Source organism: Ruditapes philippinarum, unplaced genomic scaffold (genome assembly GCF_026571515.1).
Source record: "Ruditapes philippinarum isolate M1 unplaced genomic scaffold, ASM2657151v2 ctg3878_1_1_1_1, whole genome shotgun sequence".
In the NCBI taxonomy this organism is placed as follows: Eukaryota; Metazoa; Mollusca; class Bivalvia; order Venerida; family Veneridae; genus Ruditapes; species Ruditapes philippinarum.
The window spans coordinates 18,983-44,097 of NW_026858291.1; the positions used below are offsets into that span (position 1 = coordinate 18,983).

Here is a 25,115-nt window from a genome sequence, read left to right on the forward strand (position 1 = left end):
TTGAAACTGCATTAGTGGTATAAGAGAAGTAGTCCGGACAAACTTTAAAAATAAAAATTATTAAAGGGCCATAACTCTGACAAAAATCATTGAACCGGAAAATGCTGACAATGTGCACAACTGGACTTAGTACTGATCATTCCTGTAAAGTTTGGATGAAATTGCACCAGTAGTTTATGAGGAGTAGTCCGGACAAGTTTTGTGACGGACGGACGGACAGACGGACAGACAGACGGACAGACAGACGACGGAGAAGTGATCCCTATATGTCGCCACTACTCCGTAGAGGCGACACAAAAAAGGAATTGTAGGAATTCAAGAAAACTCAGTCTTTATAGAAACTATACATGTTTATTCAAGTACTACACTATTTCATGAACAGATAAGAGTCCATACAAATTCGGAAGACATAGCTTATTAGTATATGTATTTGAATAAAATGCAGATGGCATTTGAACAGTACAAATTAGTCTGAAAATTGCTGAATACCTACTAAAAATATTAAATATAAAGAAATTGTGAAACAATTTTCGTGGTTTAAGAATGAGTAAGGAACCAGACGATCTTTACAATAGCATCCGGATAATCTGCTTTTCGAACCACGTGACTAACTAGCACGTGTCTGCAGTGGCGCTGTCGGTTAGGTAAATATGTAATGTCGTCATTGTCCCGAGAGGGCCCAGACAGTCTGGTGGTGGAGTCATAAAGTTCTGAAATAAAAAAAGAAAACCAGCCTATGATTTATTCTATGATATGAAAACCTGATTTTTCCTGGCTCCTTACAATGGTATTTCCTATCACGGTGTCTACCTTTACAAAAAGGCATTATTATAACCAGAAGGTGTTAGTGCTAGAATTAACGAATGCATTGCCGATACCATTACAAATTCTTAAACCTGATTAAAAGTATAAAAACACATTTTAGCACGTCGATCTTTATCTGTTTTTTGAATAAATATGCATGTGCTATCAACCGAGGTAACGAGTACTGGACTAATGGCTTTGTTGTCATATCAGTAACACCAAAACGTAACTTCCGGTAATTTTTTCCCACAGTTCAAGTTAACTCATTTGCAAGCATGCGCAGTAGGGACTTACACATGCGTATATGGTGTCGGGCCGCAGACGATAAATGAATACTGATTACTATAAACTTTAATGCATCTTTGTTTGTTTGTGTTGGGTTTGAGAGTTTTACTTTATATATGTGTTTGTTTTCTAAACATACGTACCCCATAAGAACTTTGTGGAGGATGTTCGATGCGCGGAGAATAATTATTCAAATCCATTGCTAAAGCCCATCCAAATCCGTTGAGAACACCGCCATTGTAGAGAAGAAATACCGGGAAAAAGTTGTCACAGTCCATGTTCTTACTTATATCGTACCAGTAGTGGAGACCTGAATGTAATAATTTGTTTGTACATGTAGTAAAAGAACATGTCCGTGCTCACAAATTTGTATTCATATTCAGGAATATGTATCAACGAGCTGGGAGAGATTTTACAATTCTATCAGATATCAAAACAAAGTCCCATTCAAAGGAAATTTAACATTTATCGAAGCCACATGTGCAAATATTAAGACGAACATTCACAAACCAATTGAAAACTTGCTAATTTGCTCTCTCAAAATATGAAATGTCGACAAAAAAATTGAAATCCATTTTTTTTACCTCCTCTCCATAATAGACTTTAAAGCAGAAAACATAATGTTTCAAATATGACACTTTTGTGTTTTGTTAATGCTGTCTAGTTTTTGCACTAAGGTACAAAGAAGTACAATCAATTTATATAGTTTTGATATTTTTTGACGTACCCATTGTAACAAAGCAGGCTCCTTTAGTCCATTTACTAGCGTCAGCATCGGCGACGGTTTTGGGTATAGTGATAGAGTGGGCGACAGGATTGGTTCCATTCTGAATCCACAAACCGGTTCCTGTTCCTTGAGAGTGGAATTGACTAGCAGTTCGACCACCGTTGCAAATAATCGCTGAAACGATTGAAGTGAAAAGAAAAATTTAGATATCCAGTAAAAAACACCTGCAAAGAACGGCCACATGATAATGGAAAATCTGTCATAAAGTTCCATATTTTTAAATTACTTTCCAAACCATTATATGGTGCAAAATTACTAATTTTGATATAATATATCCTGTGTAAGCCCATTTCCACCACATGTAAGGCCAATATATTCTAGAACGGTTTGACGTGAAGCATGTACGCACGGACACATTATTTTGTTTCGGATTGGAGCAGTGACTTTTGAACTTAAATCAAGTCTTTTGCATTATGATACACTTTATATAAAATTATAAGACTGAAATATGTAAAATTTTAATTGTCCAAGGATGTCCTTGAAGTAAGTGTTATTCACTATCCAAAAACTAATCAAACATTTTTTTTTATCACACCAGTCTGAAAGTTCGTACTTACAAGGGTCCACAAAGTAAGCTGTCACGTAGTTGTATCCATTGTCTACAACGACTGCTGAATTCTTCAGTGGACCAAATGGATAATCGTTTGGATTTGGACTGAAATTTGCTGGCCACTGTGAAAGAAAAATTGTTAAATACATCATAAATACATCTTATGCACAAGGTACATGTATATTTGATACTGACGTCTGTCTTTTCACAGAGAAATGCGGAGAAACGGGCGAAATACGTCGAGAGTTTTCTTCCCGATCAACCCATATTATCGAACCCATTCAATACTTTTGTGCCTAGGCCGTTTTTCCGTGATATAGCCTAGCCCGCAAGTGTTGGGGATATAGGTCAACCGCGATGCCAGCTAGGTATGTAGCCTAAATAACTCACAGTGCTGGTGATGTAACATAGCCCGCATTTATGGGGAATACCTTAAAATATTATTCACCTTTTTTCTTTATTCCTTTAAATTTACGTTTTCTGTTTAAAATTTTTAAATTCAATAGGGTTCGGGGAAAATATGGTTTTATCTATTATCTGTTGAAAAAAAATTTTTTTAATTATTTTGGGGGAAAAGTTTTTTTTTTATTCCCAATAACTTTTTGCAAGTTTTTACCGCTTTTTAAAAAAATGCATACGGGATTTTTCCGGCGGAAGTGCTCTTCCCCCAAATTGGACCCCCGCAATGAAACCCACTCGTAAGATAGTATCACTGCATATCTTTGTTTGATGAATCTTTCTCCATAAAATTGGGGTTATCTGAGTACAAAATTACAAGGGGTTAAATTGGGGAATGATGTCGTTATCACATGCTCATTTTACATGGACGCCCAAAGTCGTTCTTAAAAAAAAATCAAAAAAGGGAAATTGTTTTTTTAAAATTTACTTGTGAACGATTCTCTCCCCTACCCGGCTATAATAAAAAACCTTTTTTAAATTTAGTAGACATTGTTATATTTTCCGTTTTTGTTTTGATTTTTTGGCTTTTGTTTCCTTTTCTTTATCGTTTTTCAAAAATTGATCACAATTATTGTTTCTACGTTTAAATCTATTTTATGGAAGTCCAGCATGACACGGGGTTTTTTCTTTGTGATTGTACTGAGTCACGGGGTATTTTTTTGGGGCCCCTTCGCTGCTCTTTGTTTTTTAAGGGAGTTTTTGAGCGTTATTTTATCCAAAAGCACTTCCCAAAAAATGTTATATAAAAAAAAAATAAAAACAAAATTTTTCCACTGCATCCCCCGGATAAGTGAGACCCCAAACCCCAGATACAGCTGCGGCAGTTACGTGGCATTCCCTGGAAAGGAAATGAATGGGGGTTTAAACCCCCCGTCATGGAAAAGAAAAAATAAAATTATAGATTCTACTACTGCTACCCCTCCACTACCCACCCCTTCAACTAATAAAATTTTAAATTTATTTTGGGGGCTATTAAAAAAGTCAAATAAAAACTTATTTCCATTGGCCTTCTGTACACTTCGAGTTAAAAAAAAACAGTAAAAATAAAAGAAAATAAATTTCGAAAAACTATACAATTACATAGCTTTTTTGGATTATAAAATTTTAAAATTTGGGAAAATTTGTTCTAACTTTGTTCCTGCAAAAAATCAAACAAAGTTAACAATAAAAAAAAAACCAAAAAAAAAAAAAAGGAAAAAAATTTTTTTCTTTCTGTTAAAAAAAAAATTTTAGTTTTGGCGCTTTAGCTTAGTATTTTTTTATAAAATTTTTTTTACCCTAAAAGATGACAAATTTTTTTAAACTGGGAGGTATTTTTGCAGTGTGGAAAAATTTTTTTAATTTGAAACTATTTGGGGGGATTTTGTAAAGACGCATGGTTTAAATTACTTATTTAACAAAAAAGAATTTTTATTAAATTTAAAATTTGTATCTAATGACTTTGTTTAAACTTTTTACATTTTTTCATTTTTTTATGTTTTTAAGATTATTGCCGGGAAAAGGCTTCTTTTTTCGCCATTGGATACTTTTTTTCTAAACAATTTTGTTATTATCAATAATTAAAATAATTTATATATTATTATATATTTAAAATAATATATATTAAATTAGTTCAAAAAAAAGTTTTTGAAAAAATTTAAAAAGCAATAATAAAGTTATTTCCCCGTAGTTGGAAAGGTGTAAACTGTTTTAAAAAATAATTTCTTATTGGGGTGAACGTTCAATAAATAAAAATTTTTGATTTAGAAAAAACGCACAACTGATTTAAAAATCACCTTAAATTGATTTTTCTTTAAAGGAATTTTTAAAAAAGTAGCGGATATTATCCTTTTAATTTATTTTTTTTTCAAGTTGGACTCTTTGTTCTCTTTTCTTCTTCTATATATAATAGTTTTTTATGTATGAATTTTTTAAATTAAATATTAAAAAGGCTTCCCTGTGCCATTTGTTTCCCATCTCTTTGCTAAAGATGAAAAATGCAAATAACTCAAACAAACGTGAAACCCAAAAGTGGGGAAAATTACAAAACTTTACAAATTTCGAAAAGAGTTTTAGAATTTTTTTCTTGGGTTTTGGTTAAAAAACCCGGGGTCACAAGAAAATTACTACCTTCAATCGTTCCCTTTTGATTTAAAATAAAAAGTGGCATTTTGTTTTAAAAAGAAAAAACTTTCCCATGTTTAAGGTTTATAATCCAAATCAAAAAACCCGTCTATTTTAAAAACAATTTAGTACCAAACCGACTTTCTACTTAAAAAAAAAAATATTAAAAAATCAATTTTTCCCAAAAAAGTCTTTGGCCCATCTTTTTTTAAAACCCCCCAGTAGTTTAAAGCACTGAAAATTGAATCGGTAAGGTGCTGTTTAAAAGCGGTGTGTCGCCGTTATATGTCACAAAGCGTAATTGTATTGCCGCTTTCCCCTTGCCCCTAAAAATCATAACCGCGTAAAAAGTCTAAATATTTTTCCCTTAAATTCGCAACGTTTCTTTAAAATTGTCGCACCATTTCCCCTTTAAGTTAAATTTTTTTTTGGAAAAAATTTGGTTATTATTTTAAATATTAACGAAAATTTTATTTTTGATCTGGGGACTGGCTTTAAATCAAATAAAAAAGGATTTGCTGTGATGTAAAAAAGTAATTGGTTAAAATTGAAGTCATCTTAGTCGGTTTTTAAATTTTGACGCCCGGGAAAATTTTTTCCCAAAAAAGCCCTTTGGTAAATTTCGTATATTTTTTTCCCTTTTAAAAATCAGATGTCGTGGTTTTCCAGAAAAGGGCAAAAAAAAAGGGGTTTGGGGAAAAGGGGGGAAATTTTTAATTTTTTCCCCCCCAAAAAGAATTTTAAATTTAAAAAGTTTCAATTTAAAATTTAATCTTAGATAATTTTTTAAAAAAATTTTTTGTTACCCTTTTTCTTCTAAAAGGGCATGTTTTTTTTCGGTTTTTTTTGGTTTTAAAAGGGTATTTTTATTTACTTGTATTATTATTTTGCAACAATCAGATTACTACAAATTTCCCAATCACCCACTTATGTTTTTTCCAAAGGGCCCTGCATATGTTTAAGGGTAGTGTCCCTTTTTCCTAAACTGAGGCTTTGAATTTCTTTTGTAATTTTTTTCTTATGACAAAAAATGTTCATGCGAAATTTTTGCTTTCGAAATATTTTCTTTGATACGCAGTTAAATTTCACAACGACAAATTGCCCCTGTTTAAAAAAGTAATCTGTTTAGTCTTTCACTTTTTGAGTTCATAGATTTTAGTTTTTTTATTCGTTACATTTTCGGGGTAATATGAAATGGCTTTTAAAATTTGGGGGTTTCCCCGTCTGTTTTTAAAAATTACGCTTACGTGTTTTTTCCCGATGCACCTATTGCTTTGGGGAAAATTATAAAATTAAAATTAAAATTTAAAAGGCCATATGCTACAGTTAGATAGATAAAAAGGGCAGTTTTTAAAAAATTTAAATGGGATTATTTTTAAACTTTGAATGAGCTTAAAATCGAAAGAAATTGTGTCAATTTGGGCCCTTTTTGTTAACAACACTGCACTTTTACCCCTTGCTAGAACGGAAATGATGATACATGTACGTAAGCGGAGGGAACTTTTCTATACTTACAGCTGACTAAATTTAAAAAATTTTTGTCTTGATATTTCCAGATTTTAGAAAAGTTCCTTGAAATGAGCATTTTTTCCCAAATTTAGGGTTTCAAATAATTTATGTCAGTGTTTAAAATTTTCGGCTGCTTTCCCGTTCTATATTATCTTGCATTCATCACTTTACCTTTGCTACTAATAGTAGAGTAATCGATCTGGCAAAAAAATTTTTTGTCCCAGGTTTAGAAAAAATTTGCATTTCTTTTGGGAAAAAAGCCCCCGGTTAATTTCTTGCAACAAAAATGTGAAATTTTATCTCCCATATTTTAAAAGCATATTAAAAAGTTTTTTAAAAGTTCATGTTTTTTCAAATTTAAAAATTCTGTTAAAAAACTAAAAAGAAAAAGTAGAAAAAACTGTAAACTTTAAAATTTTTCAAGAAAATTAAAAATGCTCTTTTTTAAAAATTTTATAGCAGACTTAAAAGGGCTTTTAAATATAACCCGCTTTTGTTTGCATTACTGTTGATGTATTAAAACCCATTCAAGAAAAGTCAGTGAGGGAAAAATAGCCCTTATCAATAAAGGGAAAAGGGATATTTTTTTAAGTTTGCACTTTTAAAAAAAGGGCGGAAAAACTCTTTGTTCCCCCTTTCCCAATGAGAAGGGGAAACCTGTGTTGCTGTATTTTGGTTTGCCGGGCAAATTTCCTACAAAATGTCCCCGATGGGATGTATGTGGTCGCATGGTCAAATACTCCCTTTTTAAAAAAGAACAAAAATTTTGGGGAAATGTCAAAGTTCTTAAATAATTTTTAAAAAACCCATCCCCAAAAAGGGCCCAAATATTAGGATTTCAGCTTGTAGGTAACGATAAACCGGGGGACTTTAAAAAACGGTTTTTAATTTTCGGGGATTTTTTTCCAAAAATTTTATCATTCAAATTTAAAAACCCGTAAGTATAGCAAGTAAAAAAAGTACAAATATTTTACAATGTTTATTTTTTTCATACACTAAAAATTTGGGCCCGTAACCCTTTAAAACTCTGCTATAGCGTGGTTTAAGACAAAACACAGTTTTTTTACTAAATTTGTTAAGTTTTAGACACTTTTTTCGCCGTTTAAAGGGCCCATTTTCGGGGGTAAATTTTACTGACGTGTTTTGGGGGTCATAATTATGGGCATAAATCAGATTAAAATTTTTTCGGGCAAATTCAAAGCAACCCCTTGTTTAAAACAGTTATTACTGCTGGGCATCGTTTAGTGACCAGGAAAAACCCATTCTTTATATATCTTATTTTTCTATTTTTTTTTGCCAAAAAAAAAAACATTTCTTGTGTTTAAAATCATTGCTAGGGCTAAAATTTCCCCATAATTGCTATCAGGGGCTATTAAAATTTTGTTCCGGGTTTGCCTCCCATGGCAAACCCATTTCCATAAACCTGTGGCAAAAGGGAAAATATTTTGGGACTAGATGGGAAAATCGGGGGAAAAAACCCAAAAAGGCATTGTCGAAATTTGGCACTGATATTTTTCAGCAGTTAAAACCCCCCCCGGTTTTAAAATTTTCACGGGGGGAAATTCTTGAAAGAGATAAAAGAATAACACATTTCTGCACTTAAAATGTCTTTAACGATTTCAAAAAAAATATATAAAGGATATTTGTTTATTTCAGTGTAAGATCGGAATATATTTCACCGAGTGAGCACCAAAAGGTATATTTCACGAGTGGCGCAGCCACGAGTGAAATATGAACTTTTGGTGTTCACAAGGTGAAATATATTCGATATTACACTAAACTAAACAAATTTTCTTTTTATTATATGCATTGAAACGTTTCAAAAAGACATTAAACCTAATACTGAATGAAAAGCGCGCCAAATAATAATACTACGCGACGTCATTTACGACGTCACGTCATTAAGTTGGCACCCAGTACTGTGCACGCTGGTATTTCACTGAAACAACGTAAGGGACTTAAATTCAAAACAGTGAAATTATCAAAGTGGTAATTTCACTGTTCCAAACAATGAAATTACCAGTTTTATTTCACTGATATATTTCTATAAACTACCGAAAAGCATGTAATAAATAATTTATATTTAGTATTGGGTTAGGCGGTGCTCGAATGTGTTCTAAAATCATGCAAATAATACCAAAGTAATTGGTGATGTCGTGGGAGCCTTAACCAAAGCCGGTAAAGTATTACTTATTGCTTTGATAGGTTCATTGTCCATTGTTACCTAAAATAAGACACATGTATGCCTGGAATTTTTTAATAATTCATTTTGATGTGACATAAAAAATTGTGTTGAAATAAGTTTATCCACACTTCATAAACTACTATTATCTTATTGTACCGTCATATTGCACAGTTTATTATACATATAAAGGGACATTTTCCTCACGGAGTTCACATGGGCAATGTTACACTAATGATTGTCGATAATATTATATCAAATGTAAAATAGAAGGTGAAAAAAAGACACAACAAAACATTAAATCTGTAATTTTCACACTATAATTCATATTCTGCTCCTCTAATTGTTTTTGGTTTTTTTGCCAATGGACTTTCATCATCACAAGAAGAAGACCTTACTCCCCCCACGTACACAGAAACGGAGAAGAAAAACGAGGCCGCTTGCTGATATTATTTGGGAAAATCAATTATTTTACAACGATTTTAATAAAACCAAAGTTCGTAGATTGCTTCACCAGCTTGATGTAGAGAAATCTTATGATGAATCAAATTAGATATTCAGAAAACACATATGAACGGCTTTTTTGTAATAGGAATAAATGCAATTATTATACATATGTATTTGGCTTGGCCTTCTGTTTTCTTTTTTAAAAAAAGAAATCATTTTGAAACGCCCCCTTAAAAAAATTAAAGCCGTCTCCGTCTTTTTTTTCGGTATCGGCTCAAGGTTTAAAAAATCTCTTTTTAGGATTTTAAATTTGTTTTTAGGAGTTTTTTTTAAACCCAAAAAACATTTTTTGCAATTTTAATTGAGGGCCATAAAGCTCAAGACGATTAAAAAAGAGAGATAAAAAACTTTTTATATTGGTTTTTCCCCGTAACAACCCAAAAAGAAAAATTTAACCCCTTAATTATGAGGACTTTAAACCTTATGACACCTTTGTAACCTTTTAAAAAAAAAGTTTTTTAAAAACCCCCGTAGAAACACCGAAATTCCCCTTTAAATTTCTTATCACTTGAAAAAGTGCCCGAATCCCTGCCCAAGTCAACCCACAAAGAAAATTTACACAGTCTATTAATTTCCAAAAAATCTTGAAAAAAATATAAAAAATTCATAAATCAGCTAATTAAAACAATTAACCATCCAAATGTTTTTTACACTGTTCGCGCTATTTAAAACCCAACCAAAACTATTTATAAAATTATACGAGATCTATATAATAAAAAAGATCTACATATATTTTTGGATGGAAATTTTGTTCGCTTATAAAAAAGCGCACACCTTTGAATAGTATCCCAGTTTGATACAACTATCTACGTCTCTTTTTTTTAATTCATGAATTAAACCCAAAACATGGTCATCTGGCTTTCAAAGTTTGCTTTAATTTGCACTTTAAACACACCTTCGTGAGTAAGAATTTAGATATCAAAACAAATGAAGAAACCAGTACGGTAATTTTTCTTTTATGTAACTAAACAAATGAATTAAAAATTAATTAATGAAAAACAAAACAAACTTACGGTTTCTTCTAAAGAGGAAGCAACAGGCAAGCGCTGGTAGAATGAATAAAATTGATAACTTCAACATATTTGGTCAGTTCTAGTGTCAGGTTCTTCACAACTGGTTGTATGAAGTATGGCCACCTACTTTTATATAGACTTTAACTCATTTAAGTGATACTTCAAATAAAAAGTTAGGAGTTTAGCACTCTCCATATTGAAGTTTATCATATCTTAGTTAACCAATTATCGGACAACATGTTTGGCTTTATTAAGCTTCCTCAGTTGATACATAAAGGAAATGACGTAAACGTACAAAACAGAACAGACGTCTACGTTATTAGACGTCACATTTGGCGCGTAAAAGAAACGTTATAATATAACAATAAAATAAAACGTCTATTACTGTTTAATACAATAAAACATGTCCATATGTATGTATTTACATAGCATATATAATTTTCGAAAATAACTGGATCAAATGATACATATATTTTCATAGAGAAACTAGGCTAGTAAATAATTACAACAAGTATGAAAATAACAGTTACTTATGTGAAAGTTTAGAATTTCGAAAAAATAACGTGCTTTAATCACATGTTGAAATTGTAAAAAGGGAGATAATAATTTAGAAACATCGTTATCAATCAGTATATATAAAGCTTATCAAATAAAATGAAAATGATCTATCTATTATTTATTCAAGGTATGGTATTATGATCAAAATTATTTTATGTTATATGAAAAAATCAAAAATCATATGAATACATTATGAATAATGTAGTATATAACTAGAACAATCAAAATATGCGTGAATAAAGGGAGGTAATTAAATACTTATATCATTGACATAAATAATGTATTAATAAATTAATAACATTTCTAGATACAGTAAATGACTACTAAAATAGAACAGTCTTTTTATGTACTAAAAAAGATATTGATGATTTTGTTAAAAGTGGCAAGTATATATACTTGAAAAACAAATGTATAATTTATATTCAAACCCTTCCTAAGTTATGTATACAATATGTCTCCTTCAAAAGTCTCCCCATTTTATCATGAACTTTATCAATCGGCAAGAAGGAAAAGTCAATGAAAGTGAATGATCTACGGGATTGAAATGAATTGCAACATTAGAAGAAAAATTGGTATGACAATTAGTTCTTATATCAAATCTATAGCTGTTCATTCTTTTTGATACCTGTTAATGAGTCTGGCCGACATACTGTATTTTACATTTTTTACAAGTAATTAAATAAATCACATCACTAGAAGTACAATTTCCATCAAAATGCATTTCGAATGTTTCTCCATTATTTAATTTTACCCATGGAATATGGTGCTATATCAGTCAAATATATTTCATATTTTTTAAAAATAAATATGAAATATAAATATGAAAGTGGGTGGAGTCAAAACTCATATTTATTTTAAGGGACTTCTTTTGCCATTTTGTTTGAAAAATCTGATAAATACAAACGACTTTTTGCTGAATTTTGTTTTGAAAACTATCTAGAATGATAGAAAATGGTCTAACTAAGAAAATAAATCCGAACACCAATATCTTTAATTCATTCATTAACGCTGTACAGACGTTTAAAAAATTGTTTACGTGACGTCACAGTCTAGCGCTAAATATCGCGTGCAAAACAAGACGATACTTATATTGCTGCGCGCTGTATAATTGCAGTTGCGTAGCAGGCAAGGGGGTTCATAACCATTTTTCTTTGATAATGAAATTTAATAAAAAGGTTATTTTTTCGTTTTTCGTGAAATATGGTATATATTTTCACTCAACATGATAAAATGCTTCATATTTTCACTCGCCGTCCCGGCTCGTGAAAATATGTGGCATTTTATCATGTTTCGTAAAAATATATTCCATATTTCACTCAAACGAAAAAATATCCTCTTAGTATTTGTACTTGTGAATTTACTATTTTCTTCAATATTTTTTTTTAGTGAGAACATCTTTTTCTATTACACTTATTAGTTTTACCGTTTATTTAGATTTGAATGGGTGAGGGAATCTTGAAGATTTTTGGGACGGGTGTATGCTTAGATTGGTTTATGATTATGTAAATTTTTTACACTGTCATTTTCTGACAACATTAAAAGATCCCAGTATTTATTTATTATAAGACCAAGATGGGGAAGAGACGGATTATATGGGATAACAAATGGAATGTATTTTTGCTGCTCTGTGATATTTTCGTTATTTTCCAGAGCTTCTTCTTGGGTAGAATATTTTACTTTTGCAAAAGCAGATTATAGCTTGCTGTCAGGATAATTTCAGATCTTGAAAAAGGATTCTAAATTCATAAGAGATTCATGAAATTTATCATTGTCTGAAATGATACGTCTGTAACGTTTAGCTTGGCTGTATGGTTTACCCTCTTTACATTTATTAGGGTGGCATGAGTTATACTCCAGATATTGATGGACATCTGTAGGTTTTATATGAATTTCCGTTGATAATGTACAATTTTCATTTTTAAGAATCTTAACATCAAGAAATGACACATTTTTTTTCGATATTCGATATATTATAGTAGAAAGAAGAAGACCAAGAAGAAGAAGAAGAAGAAGAAGAAGAAGAAGAAGAAGAAGAAGAAGAAGAAGAAGAAGAAAAAGGAAACAAAGAGGGAGAAGAAGAAGAAACCTAAACATTCATACAACATTGTTGTAACATGTAGAATTACCTATCTGTAAAAACAGAAAGGAATAATAGGTCTCTTTATATATATACATGCCAAACATGTATAATTGAAAGAAATTGCTTTATTGTATATGGAATAAAATCAGAGAGTTTATTGTATATTCAATAGCATCATCATTAGAATCATTATACGAATAATTTTTATCCATGTTGTCTTTATATAGCATATAAAGTAATTCGCTTTCATTATTAACAACTTAAGAATCAAAACAACAACAACAACAACGACGACAACAACAATAACAAACGAAGAAAATAATAGTAAACAACAACTAATTACGATATGGTGCCCAGCATACATTAGCGTACAATATAAACTAAATTAAGACCTTCTAGAAATGATATGGAGTGAAGACAACAACAAGGACAACAACAAGGACAACAACAACAACAACAACAACAACAACAACAACAACAACAACAACAACAACAACAACAACAACAACAACAACAACAAAACAACAACAACAACCCAAAAGCAACACCCCAAAGGAGAAAACAAAACAAACAAAAACAAAAAACGGTTACTAGGGATAAATTTGCACACGCTGCAAAAAGCATTCATGAAATGCTTGTTTTTATCCATTTCGTTTAACAACAAGCTTTCAACGCGAAATATATAAAGCGCTTTTACACGGGAATTAGGTTTGTAAAGATTGTTTGTTTGTTGTTGTTGTTTTTTCGCCGACTTTTACACATTTTGTCATATCTTGTCGGTCGGTCCACCTTTACGGCTTTCCTGGATATAATTAACCGAAAATTTCTCCGCAAAATACCGACATAATTTCTGTTTTGGCGATGAGAGACAACTGACCGTCGAGATCAATTATCATGCAGCAATTTTGCCCCGGCCAAGAACCAACCCCTTACTCCTGGATACAAATCCGATGCCCTCCCTAATCGGACTGACAAAAGAGTCTCATTCTAAAGACGTGTTTGTTATTTTAGCGGAGAAACGGAGTTTCGAACACGCGAGCCCTGGATTGTAGACAGATAGTTTCATCACCGTACTACTGTACTTAACACCGGAACAAATCGTATAAGCGAGCTTAAAGCGAGTCTCTATGTTGATAAATGAAGTCATTCGAAGCAACTCGTCGATTACAAAAAAACCCGCTCAACGTGCATCTTTAAATAGCGCCACATTTAGGTATGCCATTTCCGATTCTCGCGTTTCAATCATCGAACACATAGACAGGACTGATTTTAAGAAAATATGAATGCTAGAGGCATTTTATAGTACAAGTTATATCTTGAGTGTTTGAACCTAATATGGGTATGCTGAAGACGATGAGGGTGGATACCAAGAAAATAAAATTGACCTTGACCTTCAAAAGGTCAATTCAAAATGGCCGCTTAAAAATACTAAAATAGGTCATTAAGACTATTTTTTTAATTAATTATTCTTGTCAAAATCAAATGATTATTCAATATGATCAGATTTTAATGAGATTGGCCACCAAATATAACGATTATAAGCCTAATGGCTCAATTAACAGTTATATACAGTACTGTTTTACAAGCGCGTTAAGGTATAAGACTAAGATTGAAAAAAAATCACTTTTTATGTTTTGTTTACTTGACTTATATTTAACAATAAACTTAGTTTCAAAATCCTTCTTAATAAATATAACCACAGAATAAATATTTCGTAATAACGAATCAATATTTCGTAATTAAGATTTTATATTTCGTTAAAACGAAATAAGGCAGCCTTTCAACAATTCCAAGTTTCCAATTTCCTAGCCACTTTTTAAATGTTTACACATCTGTCAACACTTATTTATTGTCTGTTACAATCCTCAAATAAGTTTTCTTTCTTTTAAAATGGTGTATGACTAACAAATCCAAATGGTATCCCGCTGAATCAAACACAATTATTTTCCTCCCGTGAAATACAAAACTTTAAAAAATGGCCGCCGCTTACATTTTACAGAGCCAGGTCTGATATAAATTCGCAGTAAGTAACAGAAATATGGATTGATGGTTGGACTTTTTCTCCTACTAAAATTGTTTGTTTTTATTCTTAAAATAAACGATAATTCATATTTTTTTAATAAAATGAATAATATCATCGCAATTTAACGTTGATTGTCGAACTTATTTTTCAGCCCAAGACTTCTTGTATTTTATGAGAAATTCGACTAATACATGTACATAATAGAGGCTACCAGTGGGGAAAACAGATTTTAATATTAAAGTTAATATCAAGGAAATTTCGTTTTTACTTATTTTTAAGCATAAAATAAAAAGAAAATGTGTTTGTTTGTTGTGTCAGATGTAATTTTATTTCATCGAGTGAACTTTAAAAAACAGTATTCACACTCGTGGCTACGCCACTCGTGGGAATACTGTTTTTAAAGCCCACTCGATGAAATAAAATTTCATCTTACACACCAACAAACAAATATCCTCTATATACATGTACTCCATATTAATTCTCGTAAACTTTACTTACGAAATCGAAGTGGAATCTAATATTTCAATGAGTGTTGTAATGTATTCATAATTGACAGGTCAATAAAATAAGACTATACAAAATAAGCAATTAGGCTGTGTATACAAACAAATAAAATATATATGTTCAACATGCAAAAGCGGGACTAAGTATATCTTTTTAAAGGCGACATGTGACACATTATAAAATTTATCTATAAAATAAATGATACCACCTTTGTTAAGCCTTTTCTCCAGAAACTATTAACTAAAGACATAATAATTACATAATTGCACGTATTTAAAAAATTGAATTAAGGCAGTGCAAAATTTTAAGAATATAGGCTTGTAATATGTTTATCCTGTACTTAAAACATTATCAGGATCAAAAACTCCTTTTGTAACCCAAATATCTACGACACTATGGCTCTATCTCAATCTATGACAGTTGTTTTCTGTCTATTTTCTGTACCTCAGGTTTATATATAAAAATGTTAATTAAGTGTTGAGCAAACTAGGTAAAAAATATCCAACTTACAAATTTACAAATCCTAAATTTTTAAATGGTTAGAACAACATTTCTGTCCCATTCTTATATAAAATGTGTCACTTGCTGAAATGTTGAAATTAATAAAGAGCCGTTTTTTCAGCACATTGTGAACATTACACATGTATGTTGCATGTAAGTTTTTGATAACAACAATAACAACACCATATTTTCATCGAGTCATGAAATGTCTGAAACCGGGAGATTGCTACGTGTGCTTGCTATACCATGGCAGCTCTCGAAAATTTTGGAATTCAGTCACGGTTTTGAGAAAATTCTACAAGAAGATTATCACATCATTTGATATACATTAGAATTCCGGGTACCCTCCAATAAATGTCCGGAATATCTTAAAGTAACTGCAAAGTTATCTTTAAAAATATTACTTGTAATAAATCGAGTAATATTTTCTTTGTCCATATATAAAAGTCACGTGGGTTGGCTACATAGTAGAGGTGTTAAAATATAATTGTAATACACCCTTTGTTAGCCATTGAAATAGTATTTAAAGTATAAAGGACTTTCAAAAATGGTTATTATTCAGAGCGGGCGCTATGGTGCAGTGGTAAGACTGTCTGCCTTCAAATCAAGGGGTCGTGAGTTCGATCCCCCGCTACTCCTCTGAACGAATAAATGACTACAAGACTGACAAAACCAGGACATCAACAAAGAATGACGTCAACGATAGATACAAGAGGAGACCTTAACGGAACAGGAAACAAGTACCGAAAGTACAAGACCGAAGACGACCGATAACAGAAGGATGAATGGAGACAAGAACTGACAACAAGCGAACAGAGACAGGGACCGATTACAGAAGAATTGACAACAACCGAACACAGACAGCGACAGATAACAGAAACTGACAACAAGCTAACAGAGACGATGACCGATAACAGAAGAACAGAGACAGGGACCGATAACAGAAGAACTGACAACAAGCGAACACAGACAGGGACAGATAACAGAAACTGACAACTAGCTAACAGACACGATGACCGATAACAGAAGAACAGAGACAGGGACCGATAACAGAAGAACTGACAACAAGCGATGAAAGACAGGGACCGATTACAGAAGAATTGACAACAAGCGAACAGAAATGTCCGATAATAGAAGAAGATGAAACAAGCGAACAGCGACGGCGACCGATAACAGAAAAACAGAGACAGGGACCGATAACAGAAGAACTGACAACAAGCGAACAGAGACCGTTAACAGAAAAACTGACAACAACCGAACAGAGACGTCGACCGGTAAGAAAATAACAGTTACAGGGACCTGACAACAACCGAAAAGAGACAGGGACCGATAACATAATAACATAGACGCGGACTGATAACCGAGACGGCAGACGATGACTGAAGAATTGATAACAAGAAAACGGAGACCAAGACTGATTACAGCAGAATAGACACGAGAACCGATGACAGAAGAACAGAGACGAGAAATCGGAACATCTGACAACAAAAGAACTGGGACCACGACCAATAACCGATAACAAAAGAACACCAAAACCCAAGAGTAGTCAGAGACAGGTGCCTTTAATTAATGTATATTAAATGTTTAAACCCCCTCACACATACGCACGCTGTGTAAAATATAAGTAGGAATCTGAGTAGCCACTCTATATCCTTGCATAGAGTGCCAGATAAAATACATGAAAGCTCTATATCTAGCAGATAGGGCAGGGAAGAGTGTAGTGTTCGCTGCGTAAATGCCTTAAAGTTTTCAGTACTATCTTTAATATTACTTCTATATTACTTCTATATTAGCCTATCGAAAAATGTCCGCCATCTTGGATTATTCGGTCATATTGGATTGTTTTTTTTTTTTTTAATTCTGTTTTGGTGTCTAATTTGTTTTTACCTAAACATGCTTTGTGACAAATTTCAGGCTCTTCCTTTTCCTTTTAAGTTTTAATTGATATATCATCCATTTATGATAAAGAAATTTGGCGGCCATTTTAAATGGCCATTTTAATGGTCAAGATCAAGTTTTTCAATTCGGTATCCACCTTTATCGGATTCAGCATACCTTAAATAGGTAAAATACACCAAGATACCACTTGTACTACAAAATGCCTCTAGCATCTTATAGGGAGCCAAATTCTCAAAATCAGTCCTGTCTAACACGCAGAAAGATTGAATGTCGGTAAGCTAATTTTAGCTGTTTGATGCATACGGTATCCCGTTAGGGCTATCGCGACTCACACATAACTCGAAACAACAAAAACACGAAATTACGATGGTGAAAAGTCGAAATAACGAAATCACGATGTCGAAAGTCGAAAGTACGATGATAAAAAGTCAAACGTACCAGGGTGTTTTTGTTGTTGCGTGATTTAAAATTTTCACCATCGTACTTTCGATTTCTCATCATCGTATTTTCGATTTAAGTTCATCATCGTGATATCGTATTTCCACCTTCGTACTTCCGACTTTTCATCATCGTACTTCCAACTTTTCAGCATCGTGATTTTGACTTTTCATCATCGTGGTTTCGACTTTTCATCATCGTGGTTTCGACTTTTCAGCATCGTGATTTCGACTTTTCAGCATCGTGGTTTCGACTTTTCATCATCGTGGTTTCGACTTTTTATCATCGTGGTTTCGACTTTTCATCATCGTACTTCCGACTTTTCATCATCGTTCTTCCGACTTTTCATCATCGTACTTCCGACTTTTCATCATCGTGGTTTCGACTTTTCATCATCGTGATTTCGACTTTTCATCATCGTGATTTCGACTTTTCATCATCGTGGTTTCGACTTTTCATCATCGTGGTTTCGACTTTTCATCATCGTGATTTCTACTTTTCATCACCGTAGTTTCATATTTTCACAATCGTTCCTTCGACATTATTGTTGAAAAAATAAAAATAAATAAAGAATAAAAAAGAATAAAAGTATTATGAAAGTGCTTGGCTCAGAGAGGATCTCGGCAAACTGATCGTTAACCACTAAATTTTTTCCAGACATCTGTATTCGATATTATATATATATATATATATATATATATATATATATATATATATATATATATATATATATATATATATATATATATATATATATATATATATATATATATATATATATATATATATATATATCTCGAATACAGATATATATATATCTCAAATACAGATATATATATATCGTATTTTTCTTATTCCACACCCATAATTTTTTCTTGCATAAAAATCTTTTTCTTTCATTATAGAGTATGCATTTTAATACGACTGTAGATATTCTGTTTAATTATTTTGTTCTTTTCACAGTGTCACAGAGTACGCGATAAGTAAGGCAACAATGATAAATGCGCTCATTTGATAAACATTCAAACGCTTCACGTTTACACTTTTGCAATGTCATTTAAATGAGATTATCGCATGGTTTGGAAGTTTTTCTTTGTTCTTACTAACCCATTATTAGCCAGTATACTTTCAGTTAGGATTTGAAAACTTTATATAATGATTTTTTTCATTGTTTGATATAGGAAAAATCTCAATATACCATTGCAGTTTTTTTTTTTTTTTGGGGGGGGGGGGAATCACACATTCCCAGTAGCAAAGAAAAAGTAGATTTATTAGCTGGTATTGATTCGTCCTTACTGGGTGTACTTTTGAACGATTTCTCTTACAAAAAATTATGAAATTACGATAAAACAATTATAATATAATTATGAAACTCGTTAGTTACGGGGCTGGGGCGACATCTCGGGATGTTTCTGCAAAAAAAAAAAAAAAAAAAAATGCAAACGACCCTTTCAATCAACGTAAATAGCCAAAAAGAGGTCAAAATATGAAAAAATAGCCCTAACGGCGTTAGTTACACAGTAGTAATAACCATGGTTTTGGATAGTGCGAATTCAGGCATTAATCGCACATTACGTGTTATTATTACTTGACTCTTGAATGTTTTAGGAGGTATTTTCAAAATTTTAGTACATTTTGAAATATTTTGTCTCATCTGGAGGCATGCAGCTTTGCAGAAAGTGTGCAGAAATTCTTCTATGCGGCAACATTTCAATAAAGATATGCCGTAAGATTGTGTCACACAAGCAGCATATCAGATAAAGTACAGAAAGCTACATAGGATAAAATGTACCATTGGAATCGGCAAATATTTGTCTGAATCACAGTGTATGGTATACATGGTTAATCATTCCATTACCAAAAGGTTTAACGAAAAATTAGCCAAAAACCACCATTTAAGTCATGGACGCCGCCAATACGTTTAACCCAATGTTACCGTAAACAATTTTTTTGTAAAGTTATGTCAATTTTTCAATAAGAAATGAATGCATATATTTTAATGATAACATATAGTGTGACTTAAGTGAGGTAACAACATTAATTACAGCTTACAGGATCTTTAAACGAAAAGTGAATAAACAAGCTTAGAATACCGAATAAGACGTAACTATACACTTATGGAATAGTGCAAATGCACCCTTTTCATTGCATAGCATGTACAGAAGCCCAATCAGATGCTCTGCGGCATCGTCGGTTACCCACGGTGTATATTCAGTACCACAGAAACTTGAAATTCTATCAATATTAACGATAATATGCAAAATATACCCCCAAATTATTATTTGTGGTCTCAACCCGGTACGGAATTAGACCGAACCCGTTGTAGTCTTTAAAATTTTAAAGTGGCCCAATTTAAGTCATCTCTAGTTAGATTGGTCATAATTAAAGTGTATTTATTGCATGTGTGTAGTTTTTGTGTGTTATATGATGACTTTAAAAGTTGTTTTTTTGTGTATTCTCCAGGAACTCATTTGTTGGCGGAAGGATTAAAGATGTACTACCCACCAGCTGTCAGGAGTTTTTAAAGTGGTGAATTTAAACAGTGTTACAACAGAATGAAGATTTCTGAAAAAAGTAGATGGCTAACCTATTATATTTTGGGCCTCATTGGACTTAGATAGTGTTAATGTTTAAAGTTGAAGACAGTATATAATTCATCAGGAACAGTGGAATCCAGAATTAAGCCTCAAATGTGACTGATTAACTATAGAACAAATAGTACGAAAATTCACCGGGCCGAGTCCTAGATAAGAAATGAGAAAAATGGGAACTGGTTGATGGATATGGATGAAACTTTGCATCAGTGTTGTGTTTATGAATAGAAATCAGGAAAATAAAGGATAACTGACAGGTTTGAAAATTTTAAATTTTATTTCAAATTTTAAATTTTGACATTTTAAATTGGGACAGATGTTGTTATTGTTATCTCCCCTGTAGATGTCTGCTACTGTGTCAGTAAGCAGGGAGAAGGGTACAGAGCTTTTGCATGAAAGATTAACCACATTTTATTGAATTAAAACTGTAAAAATAATTTAAAATTAAAAAATGAAATTTAAATTTTGTATAAAGCAGTTTATAAATTGAAAAATTTTATTTTTGCACCCTGTGTTTAGCAATATGCTATAGCTTATCTTTATAAGATTTATTTAGAAAATGATAATTTTTAGAGAAATGCATCTTAAATTATGGATAAACTATACATTGCAAGGAATTGGGGAGTGTGTGGTTTCAGATTGGTTACATTGGTAAAAAGAGTGATTGGCAAGCTCATTCCAGAGATCTTAGGGGCCCAAGAAGCACCGGCCAGGGGAATCGAACAAGCACCATAGTAGCCTATGCTCATATGGACCACACATTATATGTTTTGATGTTTCAGCAAAGGAATGATGCTGTAGTAATCAGTATGCAAATATTCACTATTGTCTTGTATTTCAATAAAGCAGAACTGACAATTGAACAGGACAAATGTGATTTACATGTTGGAAATATAGCATTTTCAGTGTAGTGAAACTTGATGTTTTGCTGTGTTGCAGAATGTATTTGCTATTAATATATACACATAAAAGATTTTCTAGTCATTAAACAGTGTACTTTATGGATAATTGGCTCATTTAGAATAACACAGTTGATGTGATTGTTGTTGTTGTTGTAGCTGCTACAGCAGTTAAATTAGGTTAGGTTTATAATGTCTAAACTGCTATTTTCATGCAGGCATGCATTTTTCAGCACACAATATTTATATAAGCCCTCCTGTGTGAATTAGCAAATCAAGCCATTGGTTAATTAAGACATTATTTTCTTTCTTTTTCAGATATCAGAATTACAGCATAAATGCCTCTTATAATTTTCTTCGACATGTACTAGTGCTGCATATTTTTTCATACCATGCAGTTATCAAAGCCTGGATTTAAGTACAGGACCTTACCTTATCTTGGTAAGGATCTATGTAAGGACTCCTTCAGCTCAGTTTGGCAGCAGCTTTGTCAGGACACATTGAGAAGGTAATAACTTATGTCTAGTTTGAAACTTCAGCTATTGACGGTAGCGACTCCCAATGCTCGGGTAATATTTGGTAGTTATTTTGATGTATTTCAGGAGAAAATTTCTCTAATTCTGACTATATTAAGACTTCTCAATGATTTAAAGTGGAAGACGGTATGTGCCATCTTTTTTAAGCCTAATTTGTGTGAGAGTTGGCTAATCTTACTTTGTCAGAAGACATAGCCCATAGTGCTAGGTAACCTCTTTGCTAACTTCAAGATTACCTCTGTTTGTCTTTATTGATATCTTAAGCAAACATTGTAGGGTGTATATGTTGATTCTTTACTTTATTTACCATGGTGTATAGGTAAAAATCATAATCAGTAAGTTTTATTACAATATTGAAAGAAAAAGTTATGAAAAAAGCACATTTAATTGTGATTACTTGTATTTTAACCCAAAATTTCATGCTCTCATTAAAAGAAATGGAGTTTCTATATTAAGGTCTTATTCTTTCATAAAAATAACTAAATGACATTAGCCGGTAACATTAAACTTTATTCGAAGAAAATCCATTGACAGAATCAAAAGATATGACAGAATTTGTAATATAAATTTTTGCGTAAAATTCTATTGGCCGAGCCTAACTTTTCACATGAAGGTTCATATTTAAGAAATTGTACTGCATTAATGTTATTTGTTAGAGACATGTCAAACCTATATGATTATACTTGTATAACACTAGATTACAAGGAAATGAGTATAAAGTTTGGCTTAACTTAAATTTTGGATTCATTTAGATCTCAACCCGGTACGGAATTAGACCGAACCCATTGTAGTCTAGAAAGTAGTTCTTTAAAATTTTGAAGTGGCCCAATTTAAGTCATCTCTAGTTAAATTGGTCATAATTAAAGTACAGTAAAAACCCTCAATTAAGACCACCATCGGGACTGGTCCAAAGTGGTCTTAATTGCGGGGTGGTCTTAATTGTGAATATTCTAACATACATTATGAACATGATCTATTTTAGACATGTTCTATGGACGAACAATATGTATATTAACAATATAAAAGTATGTTATAATAATAATATATAATCTGATCTAAATAAATTTCTGAAGAAATTTAACATTAAATTCTATTTGGTCTGATTTGAATATCAATTATCAAATGATAAATATAATTCACCTGTCAAATCAGAAATTAAAAAGCAACATTAAACAACCCTAAATTTTACTTTCTCACCTTTTTTCATACAAAAACCCAAATAACAACAGTTTTTAGACACCTTGTGAAATCAAGTGTCAAGCATTCAAGCAGATAATAACAACAAATTTAAGATAAGATAGGTGTTGACTTTGATATCAGTGGTCTCAATACTGGGGTCAAATAAAGAATAAAACAATGAATTGGGACTGAATCTGGTGGTCTTAAAAGTGGATAAGCAGGGTGGTCTTAATTCTGGATCATGTAACCATTGATATAAAGAACAGAAAATTCTGTTCCTTTACAAAATGGTCTTAATAGCGGGGTGGTCTTTATTCCGGGGTGGTCTTAAGTAGGGATTCTACTGTATATTTATTGCATGTGTGTAGTTTTTGTGTGTTATATGATGACTTTAAAAGTTGTTTTTTGTGTATTCTCCAGGAACGCATTTGTTGGCGGAAGGATTAAAGATGTACTACCCACCAGCTGTCAGGAGTTTTTAAAGTGGTGAATTTAAACAGTGTTACAACAGAATGAATATTTCTGAAAAAAGTAGATGGCTAACCTATTATATTTTGGGCCTCATTGGACTTAGATAGTGTTAATGTTTAAAGTTGAAGACAGTAACAGGAACAGTATTCATCAGGAACAGTGGAATCCAGAATTTAAGCCTCAAATGTGACTGATTTACTATAGAACAAATAGTACGAAAATTCACTGGGCAGAGTCCTTATAGTATACATGTATAGGGGGTATATTTGGATATTATCATTAATATTGGTTATTTGATAGAATTTCAAGTTCCTGTGTTCCGTACATACTACATAATGAAGTATGTACGGAATATATACCGTGGGTAACCGACGATGGCCCTGCGGATGCGTCCTCGTGTTTCTGAAGATGTTAATGCCCAAAAAGAAAAGGTGCATTAGCCGTCTGTTAAAATATTCAAGTAAGTTTAATGTATTGATATTATTTGGCAACTCTTACTGTCAATAATATGAATTGCTTTATTAAAAGAAATATAAAAAAGGAAATAAACAATTCATCTGTGGTAAGAGCACTTGAAATGGTGGAACGCTTCTTAATAAAAGGCGCCTATAATTATCAGTTATGTCTACGACCATCGAACATGAAAGAATCTCTCATTCAAACAAAATAATAAAGAAAAATCACCAGCACCACCACCAACAACAAAAAAATACAAAAACAACAACAACAAAAGAACCCATAAAACACAAACACACACACGCATACACACACGCACGCACGCACGCACGCACACACCAACACACACACAAACGCACACACACGCACGCACACACACAAAAACACCACCACCACCACCACCAACAACAACAACAACACTATTTTTCAAATTAAATTAAGTGTGTATTTTATTCTTGATGAGTATAACTCTCAACAGCGTTATACTTAATTCCTTTCCTTAATAACAACCTTGTTGTTAATGCTGTTGTTTATTAGTAAAAACAAATACACCTTCAATTGTCTGAGTAAGGAAGGGGTGATAAGTGTCACACGAGTGCATGCCATGGGTCGATACGGCCAAAATTTACATCATTTAGTGAATGAGTCATTTGTTATTTCAAATACACTGGTTTATTGATTTAGTTTAAAATACTATAAAACATAAAATACGTTATTTACAAGTGTTATCTTTTAAGTAACACTGCACTGTAAAGGTCAGCAAGTTTCTGGTTTAAAT

The 25,115-nt window shown here is 32.2% G+C and overlaps 1 protein-coding gene across 2 annotated transcripts in view; it reads right to left on the bottom strand.

The window, feature by feature from the left end:
- Nucleotides 1-337: 337 nt before the first annotated feature.
- LOC132752698 (uncharacterized) overlaps nucleotides 338-25,115 on the bottom strand; it is a 109,014-nt gene continuing 84,236 nt past the window's right edge. For both annotated transcript variants that reach the window (XM_060743063.1, XM_060743062.1), the window contains exons 5-8: nucleotides 2,434-2,548; nucleotides 1,817-1,990; nucleotides 1,233-1,399; nucleotides 338-710 (exon numbers count right to left, since the gene is read on the bottom strand). In XM_060743063.1, the coding sequence (XP_060599046.1) occupies nucleotides 612-710; nucleotides 1,233-1,399; nucleotides 1,817-1,990; nucleotides 2,434-2,548 (555 nt within the window). In that variant the 3' untranslated portion in view covers nucleotides 338-611. The remainder of the gene's footprint in view (nucleotides 711-1,232; nucleotides 1,400-1,816; nucleotides 1,991-2,433; nucleotides 2,549-25,115) is intronic.